The sequence below is a fragment of the Paramisgurnus dabryanus genome, chromosome 6 (genome assembly GCF_030506205.2).
Source record: "Paramisgurnus dabryanus chromosome 6, PD_genome_1.1, whole genome shotgun sequence".
Lineage (NCBI taxonomy): Eukaryota > Metazoa > Chordata > Actinopteri > Cypriniformes > Cobitidae > Paramisgurnus > Paramisgurnus dabryanus.
Window position 1 is genome coordinate 19,418,712 of NC_133342.1, and position 18,577 is coordinate 19,437,288.

Below are 18,577 nucleotides of genomic sequence, written 5' to 3' on the forward strand. Positions count from 1 at the left end.
TTGTGATTTGTACCTTAAGAGACCAGTTTTGTACCTCTGGTGACAATTTTGTACCTTTATTTAACAGTACAAATATGGACCCTTCAAAAAGGGTACAAAATTGGCTTTGACAGGGTACACTCATTGATTATGCACTGTAAAAAGTTTATTGTCAAATTAACAGTAACTTACTGGCAACAATTATCCAGTAGTTCCTGTATTTCAAACAACAGTAAAATTACTGTAGAAAGAATGACAGTAGTTTAAAGCATACTGCAAAATGAAGTACAGTATTATACTGTTTTTTCTAAGATCAAACATACAGCATTTTACTGTTATACTGGAAATTTTACTGTTATTTATTTTACAGTATAAAATATATACTACTGTATTTTTCAATTTTACTGTTATTTATTTTACAGTATAAAATATATACTACTGTATTTTTCAATTTTACTGTTATTTATTTTACAGTGTAAAATATATACTACTGTGTTTTTTACGATTAAATTAAATACTGTTATTTTATCGGTTGGTGTTAAATATAAAGACAACAACTATATCTTTAAAAGCAGAAAATTTATTGTGCAGTTTTAACTGTATATTTGTAACAATATTAACAAAAATAACCAAAAAATGATTAGATTTTATACAAAAGGTTAAATAAAAATTAACAAAATCAGTCAGCAATCAATGTATCAAATGGTTGCCATAGTGTAGTTACCCTAAATGAGAAAACCACATCATACAATACAGTGAAAAGCATAATTACAATACAGTTTTTTTTGTAGGTAGTATGAGTGGTGGTGGCAGGATGAAGGTGTAGGTCAGGGGTAGGCAACATCGGTTCTGGAGTGCCAAAATCCTGCAGATTTTATTTCCAACCCTGATAAAACCTTGCCTACCTGTAGTTTTCAGGTGACTCTTTAGATCTAATTGTTCAGGTGTGTTTGTTTAGAGCTGGAGCAATACTCTGCAGGACAACGGCACTCCAGGACCGACATTTTCTACAGCTGGTGTAGGTGGTGGGGGCATCATATACAGCAGGGGGGACAGCACTTGTGATAATCCTGTAACAAATGATAAAAACAAATAAATAATAAGTCCAAAAATTAACTAATCATCTAAAATGCTTGTTTTTAGCAATAATGTACTTTGAGCTCACCAGTTATAATCTAGAACATGGCCAAGTCTCGAGATCCACCTTGAGAGAACAGAGAAAATATTACGGATAATGTTAAAATAACATTACATATTATTGAAAGCTTAAATAACCCAGTCGCAGTGCTGGTTGGTGACTTCTTTTTCGAGGGCGCACAATGCAAAGCTTGTCACAACATGTATTTAGCGCGTCATGTAAACTTATGTGCATCACGCATCATGTCAAGATGCTTCAAAGGGTTTTATTATAAAAGAGGCACTCACGTTTGCCAGATCTCGCTTAATCTCATGTGTAATCAGAGTTTAGTGTTAAGTTAGTGTCTTGCGAGTATTTTGTGAACGTGAGTGTCATAAAATCATAAACCCTTCTGACACTTTTACAGCAGGCACGTATTTTGACATAAGGCAAGATGCACATGGTTAACATGACGCAACGAACACATACTTTGACATGATGAGCAACACACATTACACTCTGAACACATATTTTGAATTTGCACCCCTTACGAGAGAAGTCACCAGCCACCACTGCGAAGTAGAATTACATTTTGAATAAATAATATTTAATAGACCACAGGTAGACTATTAAATATTTTCACATTCACATTTTCATATTTTGAGAGAATCGTCACGTCATCCCTATAATGTAAATATTAGCTTTAGCTTACTGCTAGCTTGCGCTGTGTCAAGCAAACATGTTGTTATCTGTGTTCTGCTATAAGTTTCCAAACACCCTTTTAGCGATGAAAAACATCCGCAGGTTGAGAATCCGGGACACCATAACAGTTTTTTCCAGACTTGCAGTTTGTGGCGGCACATTCGCGACGTGCACGTCCGCATTATATATTAGGGGTGTGCAAAAAAATCGATTCACATTTGAATCGCGATTAAAGCTTTGCCGATTCAGAATAGATTCATAGAATTCCAAAAATCGATTCATACATTTTTTTTAATGCCGTGTTACTATTGTCCTGAAATGAGTTTATTTCAGTATTCCTATATATGGCTTTGCTGCGTCGTATTCACTCTGACGCCTGCACACTCTTGTCACAGTGTTTCCCACACATTGACTTTACTTGGGCGCGCTGCCTAGTTATATTAAAAAGTGCCCAAGTATATCTGGCATCAAATTTTTTATCTTTTTTGTTTTTCTGTGATGATGACACTCTTAATAATGACATTTTGTGTGCGACATGATGAGTTCAGTATGCGTTCACGTGCTTTCTATTTCTCAATGAATTAGGATGCGACGCGAACAAGCTCGTGTGACATTCATGTTTCTGAACTTGAGCAGAGTTATACCATTAGAGGACTTCACGGAGCACCCACGGCCAGTATGGTTCCGGGTTTATATTTGAGATGGTCAGTCGGGTCCGGGTCAGTCATAGTTAAATTACTTCTGGTCCCAAAGTCTGATTAATATTGTGTGTAAAACCCGAGTCAATCGGAGAATGGCCGTGACCATGAGCGCTACCACGCTAAAGCTTCAGCGTGACGGCGGTTTCTATGGCTTGTTGATTTAAAAGACAAGACCACGCGCTGGATTTTCTGTCTCCCATTTTTTTCTATTATTATTAATCAGGGATGTGATTTTTCCGGATTAATCCGGAATTCCGGATTTTCCGACCTGAAAATGTGACCTACGTGAATCATGCAGATATGTAAAAAAAATAATAATAAGGGGGGAGGGGGGTATCTCACAGCCGTCGCCATGGTAACCCGGGACGGAACCACAATCGCCGTCCCCGCGCAACAGGGCCACACCGGTGGCAGATGACAAAGAGAAGCATTTTCCTTCCTTTCCAAGTATCAACAAGGACGTGTTTCTGACCGTTCGCAAATGGCGGATGGCGAAGTATGATTGTATTCACCAATCAGACCCGATCGTTTATCTCCTCTCTTCTCCTCATTTGCGACGTTTGGCTGTCACTCGCGTGACGCGAAACAAAGCGGCAAACATATACACGTCGGTTTACTTGGTGGATTTGGAGCAGCAATTTTCACAGAAATGAGAGGAAAAACGAGCGCCATTGCAGAATATCCTGGTGGCGACTGAGAGAGGGACGATGCAACAATATTGGTTCCGAAAAAAGGCAAGGAAATAAGTTACCTCATCGAGCCTGGTTTAACCTAACTGAGCATTACATTCGTGCATGAAACCTGATCGACGAACACGGAGGGGCGGGAATCGCGGGACGGAGTGTTTCTTCAGGCTCCGGCGTGAATATAAATTTCTCTTCTAAAGTTCGGTAAAAACACATAAATGGCTTAAAATCTTGTTTTATAATGAGAATCTCTCTTTCAGCGCGCCTACGTGTGTTTGCGCCGCGTGACAGCCGATTTGAATCTGACAGAGTTCGTCACTGTACATTAAAAAATCCCACACAGACATTACAGCGTAAATGCTAGGATTAAGATTGATTTTATATATAACAGATAATCTAGATACATTTACCCTAATACGTTTTTAAAAACATGGTAATGTTTTAATGTTTTGCTTTAGTGTTTTAATGCCAGACAATCATTGAAATGAGGGAAAAATGAAGAGAAAGGCAGCAGATATAGCATCCTTCTTCAGAAAGAGTAGCAAGAAGCAGCCAAACAAATCTTAGTAAAATACATTAAAGTAGCCTTCAAAATTCACATGATTCACATGAAAAAACATGGAGGTTGAATTATGACTATAAATTGTATGTTAATCTCAATTCATTTTAATAAAAATTAAATTATTGTAGCAATTGTATGTTACATTATTCTGATTAACACACTATAATACTTTAAGTATTTTAAGGTTGGATGATAGAGATTTTATATGCCACCCCAGAGTAACTGCTGGCCCCTGCCTGGCCACCCCTATGAAAAAATCCCTTGGTCTGCCACTGATTAGCAAAACTCAAAAAATACATTATATTATAAATCTTTACCCGGACAAGTGACTTTTGTGCATGGACAAGTGAAACACAAATTTACTTGTCCGAAGGACAAGTTCCTCAAAAAGTTAATGTCAAGCCCTGATAAACATATTACAACAATTTACGATTAACTAAGAATAATAGTAAACTTCATTATTGTTAATATTGTGACTCTTGATGAGTCTTGATGACGTATGCAGCTTAGAAATGCGACCTCCGGAAGGCTGCAGACTTAGGATTGAGAAACGGCCTCTGTATCATCGTTTGTTTCAAAGGTTTCGTAAAGTTTTAAGGTTGACCAGTTTGATTAAAATAAATAGCACCTGCACTTTTTTGTACAATTACTTCTATTTATTAGTGTCAACCTTCTATTGTTCATGTTTAACAGCTAACAAAGTTACTCATCTACAGGGGTCTAAAATTAGAAAAAGAGACCTTTAAGACACTTTATTATAACTAATGGTCCTGTGTAGCACATTTTACAGATATTTGTATTAAAATAATACTCTGGTAAAAATAGAAGTACTGATTTAACTTCTTTACTCAAGTAAAAGTATCAAAGTACAGGCTTGGAAGTGTATTTAAAGTATAAAATTAAAAGTAGCCATGCCTTTAGTTCTTAAGCCATTGCCTACATTTTATTTGGAAGTCGGCAAAATAGGCCTTCTTTTGACATGAACATTTGCATGTTGCACATCTAGCTGTTAAAGTTGGGTAAAAATGCAAAACAAAAATAAGTTAAAACATATTTTTTATCATGGTTGTTGATATAGAGAGAGGTGGTGATGGAGCAGTGGACAAGACACTTGCTTTTGATTCCCACTGTTACACATCCACCAAATAAGTTGTTATGTGTCATACTGTACAAAAAAGTAGCATGTTGCACATCTAGCTGTAAAATGAATTAAAATGTGTTTTTTTGTTAAAATAAGTTGTTATGGGTCCTACTTTACTATCCGTATAGATCCGCCACCAGTTTGATTGGCGTGTGTGTGTGTGGGGGGGGGGGGGGCTCAATATATTTTCCTGCTTTTTTGTCCTTAGCCAATCACATGCCTGATTAATAAACCATATATTTTCCAAAATCTATTGCACTGAACGAGCAAAGCTCAAGATTTACAAAACGCAAAACTGTAATGTAAAGTCCCCTGTCACTAAACAGCAAGTAGACTTTTGAATCTGAAATAATGAGTGGATTTAGCTTTTTTTATCGGCAAGAGAGAAATAGAAAGATAGGCATTTTTCCTGCTTCTGCTCTATCTAATAGAAATAATAACCATTATAACACCAGTCACATTTATAATCTATAGACCTGCACTGTCTATCATTAATATACTATATAATTGTATTTAATAGAGTTTGATAAAAGGGGTCATCTAATTGCTTCATAACAGTTTTTATTTTTGCATATAGACATAAAGTTATATTAAAACTACATTTAATTTGTTGTGTTTCTTTTCTTTAAAATTGTATGTCTACTACAATCAATCACATAGGAAAAAGTAAACTACATTTACATACTGTGAATCGTTTTTTTTAAATCAAGAATCGTTTTGAACCGAAAATTGATTTTGAATCGAATATTGAGCCTAAAAATCAGAATCGAATCGTGAAATTTTCTGAATCATGCACCCCTATTATATATGCTTAAATGCAACTTGAATGAGACTCAGCGGAACGCCGTCGACTGACGCCACGGGTTGAGTGTTTGAACAGAAACTGTCATGTGAGACAGAGGTAGTTATAAACGCGATGTGCAAACATCTATTTGTGGTGGCCAATTTTAATTTTGTGGCAGACTGAGAAATAAATGAATGTATGGGAATGTACAACAACGCTCTCACGTGTATGATGTCACAGCAGTAGGCAGCGTAAATATAACGACACGCCTATAATCCCTCCCACTCCGAAGTGATACTAAACTCGATGGAAAAGCTAACCACGCCAAAGTGAGGTGAGCTGACCCGACCCAAACTAAACTAAACCGTGGGGTACTATGCAATGGAAAAGCGCCATAAGAGATACAGTACCTCTGTTACCTCCACTTCTTCATTCAGGATATTGACACCATCCATTCTGATGCTGGCTCCTCACATCAAGGGGGTTTGAAGTGCCATGAAAAATTGTTGTTGGTGTTAGCTTTGCTGAATCCTGTGAAAATAAAATGTACTGAGTAACTAAGAATACAAGTTAAAGAGTTGAGTAATAAATTGCATCAAAATCTAAACTCTATTGTTAGCCAAACTCAAAACTTACATTTTCCAGACAAAAGTTAAACTTGCTGTATTCTCAAGATGAAGAAATAAAATGAGCAGTGCAGGGTTTTTCTCCATATCAGAAACACCTGTGTAAACATAAAAATAAAACACAAGTTATTGCCACACTGATTAAAATATACTGTACTAAGTATGGGAGCTGTAAGAGATTAATACACACTCATTAAATACACTCAGCAAGTAGTTGCTTACTTATAAATATTAAAATAATTATTAGATAAATTTAGTCATTGTTAATGTGCTCCCAACTGATGTGCTGTTCCAGTTCTGTGCATTTTTCAAGTGTATAGGCAGTTCCTGACCAAACGCTTGACCAGTCCAGTACAGTAAAGTAAAGTAATTGTTCAACATTTCAAATTGGGTATAAAAAATTCTTGTACCTTTTTGAGCCAGTATGTCCTGTCTTCAGATTTAGATGAAGGTCCTTCCCAAACCACATCTTGATGTCGTAAAGAATCTTAAACACATAACATTTCAACAGAATGATTCAGGGCACTTGCACAGTAATACCTGAAAATGAATAGATTTTGTTCTAACTCAGATGATCACATGATATTGTCATAATAACAACATAATAATAAGTAAGATATTGTTTCTGTCTTAATAGATTGATTGCAGGCTTTGCCTGATGCTAAATGCATGGTAAAAAAAAATTTATTAACAGATAATTGAACCACCACGTAAAAAAATAATAATAATTGAACCACGTGACTTCTCCCGATCATCCGGGACATATGACCATCATGTAATGGCAGCATATACAAAACAGGGATACAAAGGAAAACGTTGATCATTGGATTAATCCATATCAGGTCCTAGAACACATTTTCAGATCTCATGTCAGCAGAACACTAATACATTTTCACATAAATATTCGCGGATATTATTTAAATCCACAATACATCTTTGTGTATGGATCATAGTCCTATTATTAGCAGATGAACAAAAGTTATGTGACTGAAAAGAGTAGGCTTTTATGAAACTACACAATAATAAGTTAGTACTCACCCACTGTTTAAAAAAGCACTGCTGGTCTCAATCCAAGTGAGCAGACAAACACACCGCCACGCAACAAGCACAGGATCTCTTCAATGCGATTCCCGCTGTAGTGATGATCCCCACGCGATGGACGAGAGGACGAGCATGCAGGCGTAAAACTACAGTAGAAAAGTTGTCGTGGACTGTAGCCCAGATTTACATACACTAATAAAGAAGATAAAACATTGTTAAATCTATTATACGTCTTTTCAATACTTCTAGCTGCCATAATGTTCAGTCAAGTTCATGTTCAGTCATTAATGTATTATTTTAAACCTATTCCACAAATATTCATTACACAACGTATTCTGGCACAACATAATTCAAGTTTATAACGTTATTTATTTAACACATTAATTTCTTTCTCTTACTTACCTCAGCAAAGTCTCTGTCAACAGAACACGATAAGCTCAGACTCGCCCTGACCGTTAATTTGAAAATGCCCTGCGCGGGGTTTTACACAGTGAACATGCTTTCTTTTGCACACACCCAGACAATCGTTGTGAAGTTGCAGAAGTTGTTTGCTGTTATGACAGAGATTAAGTAAAATTTAGCCGAAAGAACCCTTTAGTGCCAATAAAGTCTCATACCAGATATTGCATATAGCACTTACCAGATAATGATGAAGTGAGTGAAGACAAACACGACGACACAATATCTCTTACAGTGTAATAGCTCTCTGTCATTTTGTGGTCACAAAATTAATGTTAGCATATACGTATTAATATTAACCCAGCAGACAGGGGCGTCATGCACCAATTTTTTTTAAGGGGGCACAGTGTCAACAGCTCACAGAAATTTGTGCATACACAGACATCAAACGAAATATTATAGAGCTTTCAGTCTTTTCCATGGCACTTACATTTCTAACAATCTGAAAACCGCTGCTTTCATGCAAAAACCTCCAAAATAAAAGTGATGACTACTTTCATATCATATACTATTCAATCGGAATAATGACACATTTGCATCATATTCACATCTGAAACGGCATGTTTTATTTAAGTCTTAATGGCTTGTTTAATTGTGTCATTAATGCATTTTGCACAACAACTACATTATCATATAAAATTAATGTAATTTTAAATCCATAAAGTATATAAACAACGAAAATGACATAAGCTATAGCCACGTGATTGATTTTAATGTTCAATAATGATTTTAAAAAATATGTTTAGATAAAATTATTAGAGGAACGGATTTTTGCATTAAATTTTACCTCATGTGAGCATGTGAGATTCCGCGCCCGCGTGAACTTTGGCGAACTTTGGCGTTGTGCCAAGAAGATGAATCTCTGCTAATATAACGTTGAGACGGTCACATTTAAAACCATACATTTTCTACACAGAGAAGGTCAACTGCACATTACCGTACTGGGGTTTGGAAATGTTGTGAGCGTTTCTAACACGTTTTAATTCCTCAGATAGCCAAATGCAGCAGCAAGCCAGCAACTTCAGAGAGCTCGTGAGCGCGCCCAGACACTGATGACGTCTGCGACTGCGCTCTGACTGCAGCCAGCGCCAGCTGCCGCCAGAATAAAAGTAATGTAACATGATCAAAACACTATCAAAACGGCGAAAATCTCCGAAAAGTGACAAGGATGCAGCACAGAATGTATAATATTGTGCATATTAACAGATTAAAAGTCAAATAACAGATTAATGGACGCTTATTTGATTTTGAGGTTGGATGAAAAATCCATTGGCTCAAAAAAACCAAGGGGGCAGGTGCCCCCTCAGTTTGAATGGGCATGACGCCTCTGCCAGCAGATATTAATAAAGAAATACGCGCTAGATGAGCAGAACAGATACGACGACACACACGCGTTCTCCCACTCCCCCTACTGACAGAACTGAGGAGCACATCATGTGACCGACTCGCGCCTGAACCCTCCGCATTTGTTTAATCAAATTCTAAAATTAGCGCTTTTTTAACTAATCGACTGCTATTTGAAGATTATACATATATATATTATCGCCTAAACTAATCTTAAAAATACATTTTGTGACCCAGAGGCAACAATATTAAGAACTGATGGTATGTCTATTGAATTGGCTGGTGATTTCATTAAAGCCTCAGAAAAGGCACGTGATTTATGTTAAAGGAACACACCGAGCATCTGATGTGAAAACAGACATTAAACCAAATATCTCACAAAAAATTAAGCATTTAAGATATAAATAGACGTTTGTAATTGTGTTTTGCAGTTGGTTGGTAATACTGTATTCAGAGTAATATTTCCCATAATGCATTGGAAAACTACAGTAGCCTACTGTACAAAGCTTATGCAGTAAAAAACTGTTGAAAATACATTAAAATACTGTGGAAACAACAAATCTACAGTAACAAACTGTAAACAACTTATACAGTAAGAAACTGTCGAGAAAAACAGTAAAAAACTGTGAAAACAACGAAAATTATTTACAGTGTGGTTTTAAAACTTATACATATATCTCAATCTAAGTACTGTAAACTTTAAATTATAAGTGCATATGACTCAATATATTTGTGTTGGTGTAGCCAATCGTTTAGTGTAAAGGTACATTTTAAACATTAGTATAAAAAAATGATAACAGAAAAGATAAAATACACAGTTTATTGAACAATCATTTATTTTACAAAAGGTTTAGATATAAAAGTAAATATAAATATATAAGAAGTGTGCTGTTCAGTCCAAATTCACAACATTAAAAACTAATATTACATTTACACTTTACTGATGAAATATCAAGTATTCCTTTATGACTTTAACAGACTGTCCAAACAGGGATATTTGAAAACAAAATCAGTGTGCTGTTCCTTAAACCAAACGACATTTAAACATTTTTTACAGGGCCACATCTGTCCTTGTCAAGCAGTGAGAAACACACAAATATAATTTTTTTCAGTGATAAAACTGTGGTGTACTCACAGCATAATGAGTAAATGAATAGGTCCATATGGAGTAACATTTCTTTAGTTTTTCTTGTGTTAATGACGTGTGGTAGAGGATAGTCAGTCAGCCTCCTTAATGGTAAAGATCGAAAACTGCTCTGGGCACGTTCATACTTATCTGTGAGAAAACACAAAAATATGAATACATTTTCCACTGACAGAACTGTGGTATACTCACAACATAAATAAATGTGGTACCTTAAAAGTTTTTGCGTGTCAGCCACCCTCAATGGTAAAGATCCAAACTTGCGCGGGAAACGTTTGTGCTAAACTGTGAGAAAACACACATAAATATGAATAAATTTTCCACTTACATAACTGTGGTGTACTCACACAACATAATAAATACATTAATAAATGTGGTAACGTTACCTTAAAAAGGTTTCTGTATAACTGACTGTTTGGTGGCGTGTAGACAGTCAGTCAGTTAATCTCCCCCCTGACTGACTGAGAGAGATTCAAACTTGCGCGGGAAACGTTTGCCCTAAACTGTGAGAAAACACATAAATATGAATACTTTTTCCACTTACAGAACTGTGGTGTACTTAATGCACATTAACCTGCTCATAAAAATTAGTCTGAGGCAATAGTGCTGTGTCAATATCGCGTTGACTCATCGTATACAACTTTACACAAATAACCGTAACCGAATCAGTATTAAAATGAAGAGCCACGACAAACAACACATTTTTAAAGTTTAAAAATGTTTTAAAGATGATGAATGAGTTTCCAGAGCTTACCTGTTAATGTTCTTTATGTGTCTGTCGCCCTCCTGCGCTGCTCTGTGAAACTGACTCCGACCGTGAGATGTGGGGGGATGGGCGCGTGTCAAAATAAAAGCGCGGGTTTTTTTTCGGTGTGTGTGAGGGATTCAGTTATTCAGTATTTATTCAGTTTAAATAATGGTTAATCAATTGCAGTTTTTGAGTTCATATCACAGTTTTTATTAAGTGAAATTAACTTTTTTTTCATTAAAATTTAAAATTTAAAATTAAACACACTGTCAATGAACATAAGAAAACTAATACTACTTCAATACCCATGTGTCCAACTAAAGGAAACAAAAATTGACACAATAGTTATTTACGTTACTGACCAGATTTACAGCAGTTGTCTAGAACAACAAATTAAAAAAAATGGCAAGAGACTGTCTCTTAACATTGTACCTTATCCTTTAAAAGAAATGGTACAAATATGTACCTTTTAATGCTTGCGAACAAATATGTACCTTTTTGACCCTCAAAAAGGTACATACATGTACCTTGAGGTCCAATAATGAGCCCTATGGGGTACTTTTGTGTTGATTGTACCTTGGGGGACAGAAATGGACCCCTACTGTACCCCTATTTCTGACAGTGTAGCCTGACTCACACAGAAAATATGTTCAGAGGTGAGCTTAACAAGACCAGAGGAGCTCGCCACACACCCTAACTCTAATTCTCCACACATTCTCCAAAATAAACTATAAACTTTTACCGCCATTGCGAGGGCAACAAGTCAGGCCGATTGTGATTTCTGTATGTCTGTGTCCATTTCTTATCATGTACAGGAAATCAAACAGATTGTTTTGTTTATGGGATTTGCAAACTAAGCTGATCTCTAAACCCTTAAAAATGCTGTTTTCAGACATTAAACAGCAAATACAACCCATTTCAACATGTCAGCTTTGCAGTACAATACTTTATATGGACCACTAGGGTTTATAGCAGTCAACTCAAGGAATTACAACAGAGGTATTAGTTGTGCTTATCTTTAGTTCATGTGTGGCTACCGGGTTTTCTAACTATTTTTTGCTGAATGGCACTCACTGCTCAGACTCCATAAATCAAATAAATGCATGTCAAACGTAGTTAGACCCGACCTTTGTCTCGCCGCAGTTCGGAAGCTTGAAACACGTCACAAATATGGCAAGCTGTTAGTTGGAGCTTCCAAAGGGGAAGAAGCAGGCAATACAGTACATCATGTTCCAACCTACAGCAGAATGTTGGTCAGTCTCCAAAACAGGGAGAAAAAGTGACACTGGTTTCTCCATCACTACATTGACAGTCTGTACAGTAAGTGCCTGAGATTACATATGTCCACATCGCTCTCAGACAATGAGAGTGGTAATAAATATGATTTTGAATGAGACTCATCCTCCACTGCCAGTATCATACGGCTTTAGGCCTCATTGTTGAACTGCCGTGTGGAAAAATTTGATGGTCTACGTACACAGATTTGGGATCAAGGCACATTGGCCTTTCTTTACAAAAATAAACACCTGTTGTTGATTCCTGTTTAGCTGCGTACTCGGAGGAAGCATTCTTGAGTTTTTAACTAAAAGTAGCGACGCTCCTGGAAAAAAGTAGCATCACGGTAGTACAGCTGTTTTCAAAAGCTTTTCAAATAACAGGCTAGTTTTTCCAATGAATGGTGATGTAGCATGACAAAACATCACATTGCTGTCTTAGGTCATAATGTATTGCACACAGCTTTACCACATTTGTTTTCCTAAACTGTCATTTCTCTCACATGAACAGTACTGTACAGTAGTGATGTTTAAAGTCTGATTCATTTAAAGGAATGGCAAGTCAAACAGTCCAGCAAATATAAATCATATTTCAGATACATTTCTGTAAATGTCTGTACAGCATACTTTAATCTGTGTTTGTATTCAAATATTTAGTTAAATGCGAGGTGTGACAAAAACCATCCTACATAATGTATAGAACATTCTCTGAAAATATAATCCTGATATCTTTATTGAGTAAGGCCATGTCAAAGATTGAAATCACTGTGAAATCAAACTTTGATGATCCTTATTTTATAATCAGATTATGATCAGAAGTTAGCCTAGATTTCACATACAAGTCGCATTTCGGCAGTGTTCAAATGATATCAAAGACAATGGGGGGGGGTCCTCTAGCTAAGCCCCCCAGTTATTCTTACAAGCTTTTAACACGTAGCCTTTGATTCTATTGCTATTTTATGTACAGTTGTGTTGTTATATTTTATTGTCTATTGATATTTTTTACTGGAAAGTGCCTTGTGCCACTTTTGGTTGTTGTAAGGACGCTCTATAAATAAAACTTGATTGATTGATTGATAGGGTCGGCATGATTTCACAAAATAAGATGTGATCCTGGATCAACGTGTTTTGTTGGTCCTCGACAGAGGTGATCTTAACATAGAGGCATAGGGGCCCCTACCAGTGGTCATATTAGGGGGGCCACAACCAACCTAATAATAAATAAATAAATAAATAAATAAAACCCTTATCATCATGAACACTTCAAAAGCATGGTCAATTGTATTAATATTCTTAAGAAATACGTTGAAACTTTGAAATAGTAGTTAAAATGTCCAGTTCATGTTTATCTGTCACTACACACATACACTCCATTCTTTCAAATTGAAATGGACTAGTCCATAACAGGGAAACACACACACACACGCACGCACGCACGCACGCACGCACGCACACACACACACACACACACACACACACACAATTACTTATTTTCAATTTTGGACTGTTTTTTTTACTTGGCATGTAAAAGATTAGTAACAATATTGGCTTTGATGCATTGCTAGTTTTTGTGCAGCATCAGATTTAATTTTTTTCTCCCTCATTTACTGTTCGTGGCTGTTTTTACCACATTGACTTTTTTCTCTATTTGTTTTTGTAGTGCTACACTTTGTGTTTTTTCTGCTTTCCATCTTCATTTTGGAGTAAAAAACATTTTTTTGTTCTCTTTTATAGATCGGATAGGGGGGCCCCATACATACCTTCGCCTTGGGCCCCCAATTTGCTAAATCCGCCACTGGTCCTGGATCAACGTTTTAATTAAAGAAACTCCAATTTACCCTAACCATTTACCCCTCAAATTAGTGGGAAATAATAGTTTGAGAAGAATTTTTTAAAACCCCAACCCAATCCTAAATCTAACAATCTGTCAATTCCTCCAGAAAACAGCGTAAGGCGCACTTAAGAGTTTACATTTATTTCCGACAGAATTCATATGGATTAGTTCATTGAGAAATTGGGACAAATAATGAACAGTATTGCTTTGTGGCAGCGCAGCAAGATAATTTTAAATTCATGTAGTATTTTAATTTTAATAAAAACTAGGGTATCCCAATTTATATTTTTGTGCTTTATCCCTCAATGCTTATGGTCCGGGACCACCCCAGCCACGCCCCCCCTCAAATCGAACACTGCATTTAGGATTATTTGGCCCCCTTACAGCAGTACAGTAAGTGTTCGTTTGTTGCTTGCATCGTAGTTTGACATTGTAGGTTGTCTGTAACATCATTAATAATGTATTGCACAATTTCAAATTAGCTTGGAGGTGTGAGCAACAATTCAGACAGCCACATAAATCTTCACAAAGTCATACCGGTTTTTCAAAACAGACAGATGTTGTCAGGTTGATTTATTGCAGATATGTTACATGAACTCACGTGGCACAGTTACACTGAAGTGCTCTGGGTCAGAGAGTAGAAGTTTCCTCTTTAACTCGGTCACACCAACACCACTCGGCCCTGTGCAACACACACACACAAAGCTTTAAAGCATGCGGTCTCAATAATTCACTCAATATAAATACACTCTAATCTAAATCTCCCTTCTCACAAAATACATTTTCATCACGCCAAAGTCAGTCCACTCATAATCTCTACTCAAGCATTTTTCTCTTTTATGTCAAGCCCACAAAACAGACCGAAAGCTTGGCTGGTTAAGTGGCACATGAGCGATTTCAGTGAAGTAACAGTTCGTAGACGGACATGTACTGTATTTAAAAGTGTACATGGACCGTCTGGGCCATGAAGTGGGCCTTTATTCCGGCATGCATCTGTTGTTTCCATCACTGGACTGTAAGCATAGGGATGATGGGGTAATGCTGTATTGATTTCAGCCTGTGGCTCCCGTCACTTGTACCCTTTCCAAAACACAGATCCTCTGTTCTGGCCCGCACACCCACAAAAGAAAAAGCCATATGCTGTAGTGAAAACTAAGAATTTGTCTGGTGCCCAATCAAAAAAGACTGAATGCTTGCGCGTGCCAGCCATGAACCGACTCGACTGTACAATCGGCGGGCGCATCTCTAGAAACAACAAAGGACGTATCCGCTCCACCTGCTGCATGTGGCCATCTTGGTGTTGAATGTTAGTCTATGAATTCCTCCCATGCTTGAAATAACTTTGGTGAACACATACTTTTTTTGTGCTGACTAACTAAAAATATTGCTACTAGTCTGTTTGAAATATTTAAATAAAAATGAAGCAGCAGTATTGCACAGTCATTTGTTGCACAGTAAAACGTTTAAGTTCTGTAGCACTGTTTAAGCTTTTTGTAAGGCTAACAAATGTGTTATTTGCAGCTTAATTGAATAAAAGGGCGATTGAGATGCGTATTGGATCGGTATCGGTATGGACAGATACTCAAGGTTGTGGTATCAACATCGGTATCATACATGAAAAAGTGGTATCGGCCAAGCCCTAGTAATAGGTACTAGTAATAACACGATATTGGCTTTTAAAGGTGCAGTGTGTTTTAGCGGCATCTAGTGGTGAGGTTGCGAATTGCAACCAATGGCTCAGTTCACTGCTCACCCCTCGCTTTTGAAATGCATAGAGAAGCTACGGTAGCCACCACCGTACAAACATGTCATCTTCGGAGACAACTTAGTAAAAAAGTTTGTCCGTAAAGGGTTTCTGTAGAAACATGGTGGCACAAAATGGCGACTTCCATGTTAGGGGACCCTCAGTATGTAGACAAAAACGTCTCATTCTAAGGTAATAAAAACATAACGGTTCGTTATAAAAGGTCTTCATACACCCCTGATGTACACCCCCTTCTTCTTCTTCTAAAAATTACACACTGCACCTTTAATTTTGTGATTATTGGCAATTCCGGTGTATTGCGAGGCCCCTATGCTGTAAGTTCGCCTCATTATGGCTTTCACAGTGAGTGTGAATTAAAAAATAATTGCATTAAAATTGCATTGAATTAAAAATAATAAAAAATAAAATATTCCATCTTCTAGTTTGACATACTGTATGATAGATGAGTATAAGGGCTTCCCTTTTGCCCGCCACTCATCTCACAAGCAAACCTGCGGCCTGATGGTCTTTGAAATATGTGAACCTGTCTGTGAAATCAGGTCTCATAAGCATTAAAGTTTGATTTCAGTCAATGATTATACACTCATTGATTTCAATCATTGACATGACCTTATTCTTTATATTATACAGGATGATTTTATATAAAAATCACTTTAGCTAGGTTTTCACAGGTGGGGTCACATATTTGCATGTTGTGTCTGTGGTCAGTTGCACAAACACATTAGGGAAGATACAGTTTATTATTTTTACAGAATGTTGTTTAGGCTACAGTTTTATATGGCATAGACAGAAAAGCAGAAATCATAGAGTTTGTCAAATTCAATGTTAACGTTCTGCATCCGTTAACTCATGAGAATGACACACATTAAGAGTGAAACTAGTAATTTGCGCAACAACCCGCTTATTATAAATCAGCAAGCAGCCTTGGTGGGCTAGAACTACATATTGTGAACAGCTTATTCACAATTATTATGTCTCATACAGTATATTCCAATATAACGTATACATATTCATTAGGTCATTTATTATTATTATTATTGAAAAATACTGTTTAAGCAGTTAATAAACTCCAAACTCTTTTTGCAGCGCTGTGTGTTTGAGACAGAAACCAAAGGATGCTGATGAATCGTAACAGGAATGGAAAAAGTCTTCTGTTTGTTTTTTATTCATATATCAATGGCAGACAAAGCAGGTTCTGACCTTGCTGAGGTGATTGTAGTTCTTTTGAAATAAATCCATAAAGGCCTGAACATATTGGCTCTTTGGTCAGCCTTGTCAAGGCTCACTTGAAGTCCATCAGCAATGGGATGGAGATCACTGCGCTCCTGTACATTTTCTGCTGTTTGTTTCACCATACACTTTGCCAGCTGCTGTTCTCGCCCCTAATATATCTAAAAATTAATGCTCCAAATTTACCACGGGACACATTTTTGGCGTAGCCGTGGATAAAAAAACTTGAATGATCTCACACGCTTCATCGAATTTCTAAGTAGAATATCATGCATTCGAAATTATACAAACATCAGAGCAATGTTGATGTCTCGGGCATATAGTTACTACTTTTGAAACAATGGAAATTTTCTGCATGATTTTAAAATCTAGACTCTCGTCAAGGGAGACTGATTAGAGTTTGTGCTTATGTCAACGTCTTCTGAATATTGTCATTTTCTAAACTCTTGTTGCTTATATAGGCTGTGGCAACTGAAGACTTAAATGACATGAAAAAATAGTGGCACCAGCTGTAAGGAAACTTGACTGCCATATTCAAGCATTTCTTTCATGTTTGGAGGATAAGCACAGGCTCATTTGGAGTCTGGCTTTGGAACCGTCGTGGAGGTGAACATTCTGCAGACCCAGGTCTATGTCCAGGCAGTATAATGAAAACAGATACATAGTGCACATAATACAGAAACATATGTTCATTTAACTATCAAGGCCTTTTCTTTGTATCTATATATGTTTCATAGTATTAATATTGAAGAATGTCCCTAAAGGAATTGTTCACCAAACAATAAAAAATCTGTCATCATGCTATTCCAAAGTCTTTCTTGCTCTATTCGTTTGTCATGAGACATGAGACATGCCAAAAGTTGTTAGGCTTGACGTCTATGTATACATAATTTTATTAATAATTTGATTTAAGTGACTCTGCCATGTTCTTGGAATATAGCACTTGAGTCATTTGGATCACTTCTATGCTACCTTAATGTCATTTTTGGAGCTTGAAAATTCTGAACCCCTTGACCTTACTGTAGCACAGACCGAAGCAGCTTTCTACTTTATGTGTGAGTTGGCCTCCAAAAATAATGAGCTCATGGTTTGTTTGTGCAAGCAGCTTATAATGATGTACAGTAACGTGGGGGTCCGGACCCACTACTGGGTTGCACAGTGGTATAAGGTGGGTCACGCAAAGTCACTTGGCTGTTGGAGTAAATGACACAAAAACAGTTTTGTCCTATTAATGACAATGGCTCTAATATCAGATATTTTAGCATTGCAATAAAACTCTAATTGAATGCATTCAATGACAATGAAAAATATATATACACTTTGTAGGTTTTTTTTTAATTGTGACAGTTTTATGCTTTTATTTTTATTATTTTTTTATTATATATATATATATATATATATATATATATATATATATATATATATATATATATATATATA

General features: G+C 36.6%; 1 protein-coding gene and 1 long non-coding RNA gene across 2 annotated transcripts in view; both read right to left on the reverse strand.

The window, feature by feature from the left end:
* The window catches only part of mpp7b (MAGUK p55 scaffold protein 7b), a 55,719-nt gene that overhangs the window by 6,629 nt on the left and 30,513 nt on the right, over positions 1-18,577 (reverse strand). Inside the window, exon 11 of the mRNA XM_065269968.2 lies at positions 14,744-14,824. Coding sequence (XP_065126040.2) covers positions 14,744-14,824 — 81 coding nt within the window. The remainder of the gene's footprint in view (positions 1-14,743; positions 14,825-18,577) is intronic.
* On the reverse strand, positions 552-8,102 carry LOC135751209 (uncharacterized). The gene is made up of 8 exons (XR_012336832.1): positions 7,980-8,102; positions 7,742-7,890; positions 7,337-7,531; positions 6,709-6,785; positions 6,309-6,396; positions 6,083-6,203; positions 1,145-1,183; positions 552-1,049 (listed from the first exon to the last, which is right to left on the reverse strand). It is a non-coding gene; the product is annotated as an uncharacterized lncRNA (long non-coding RNA).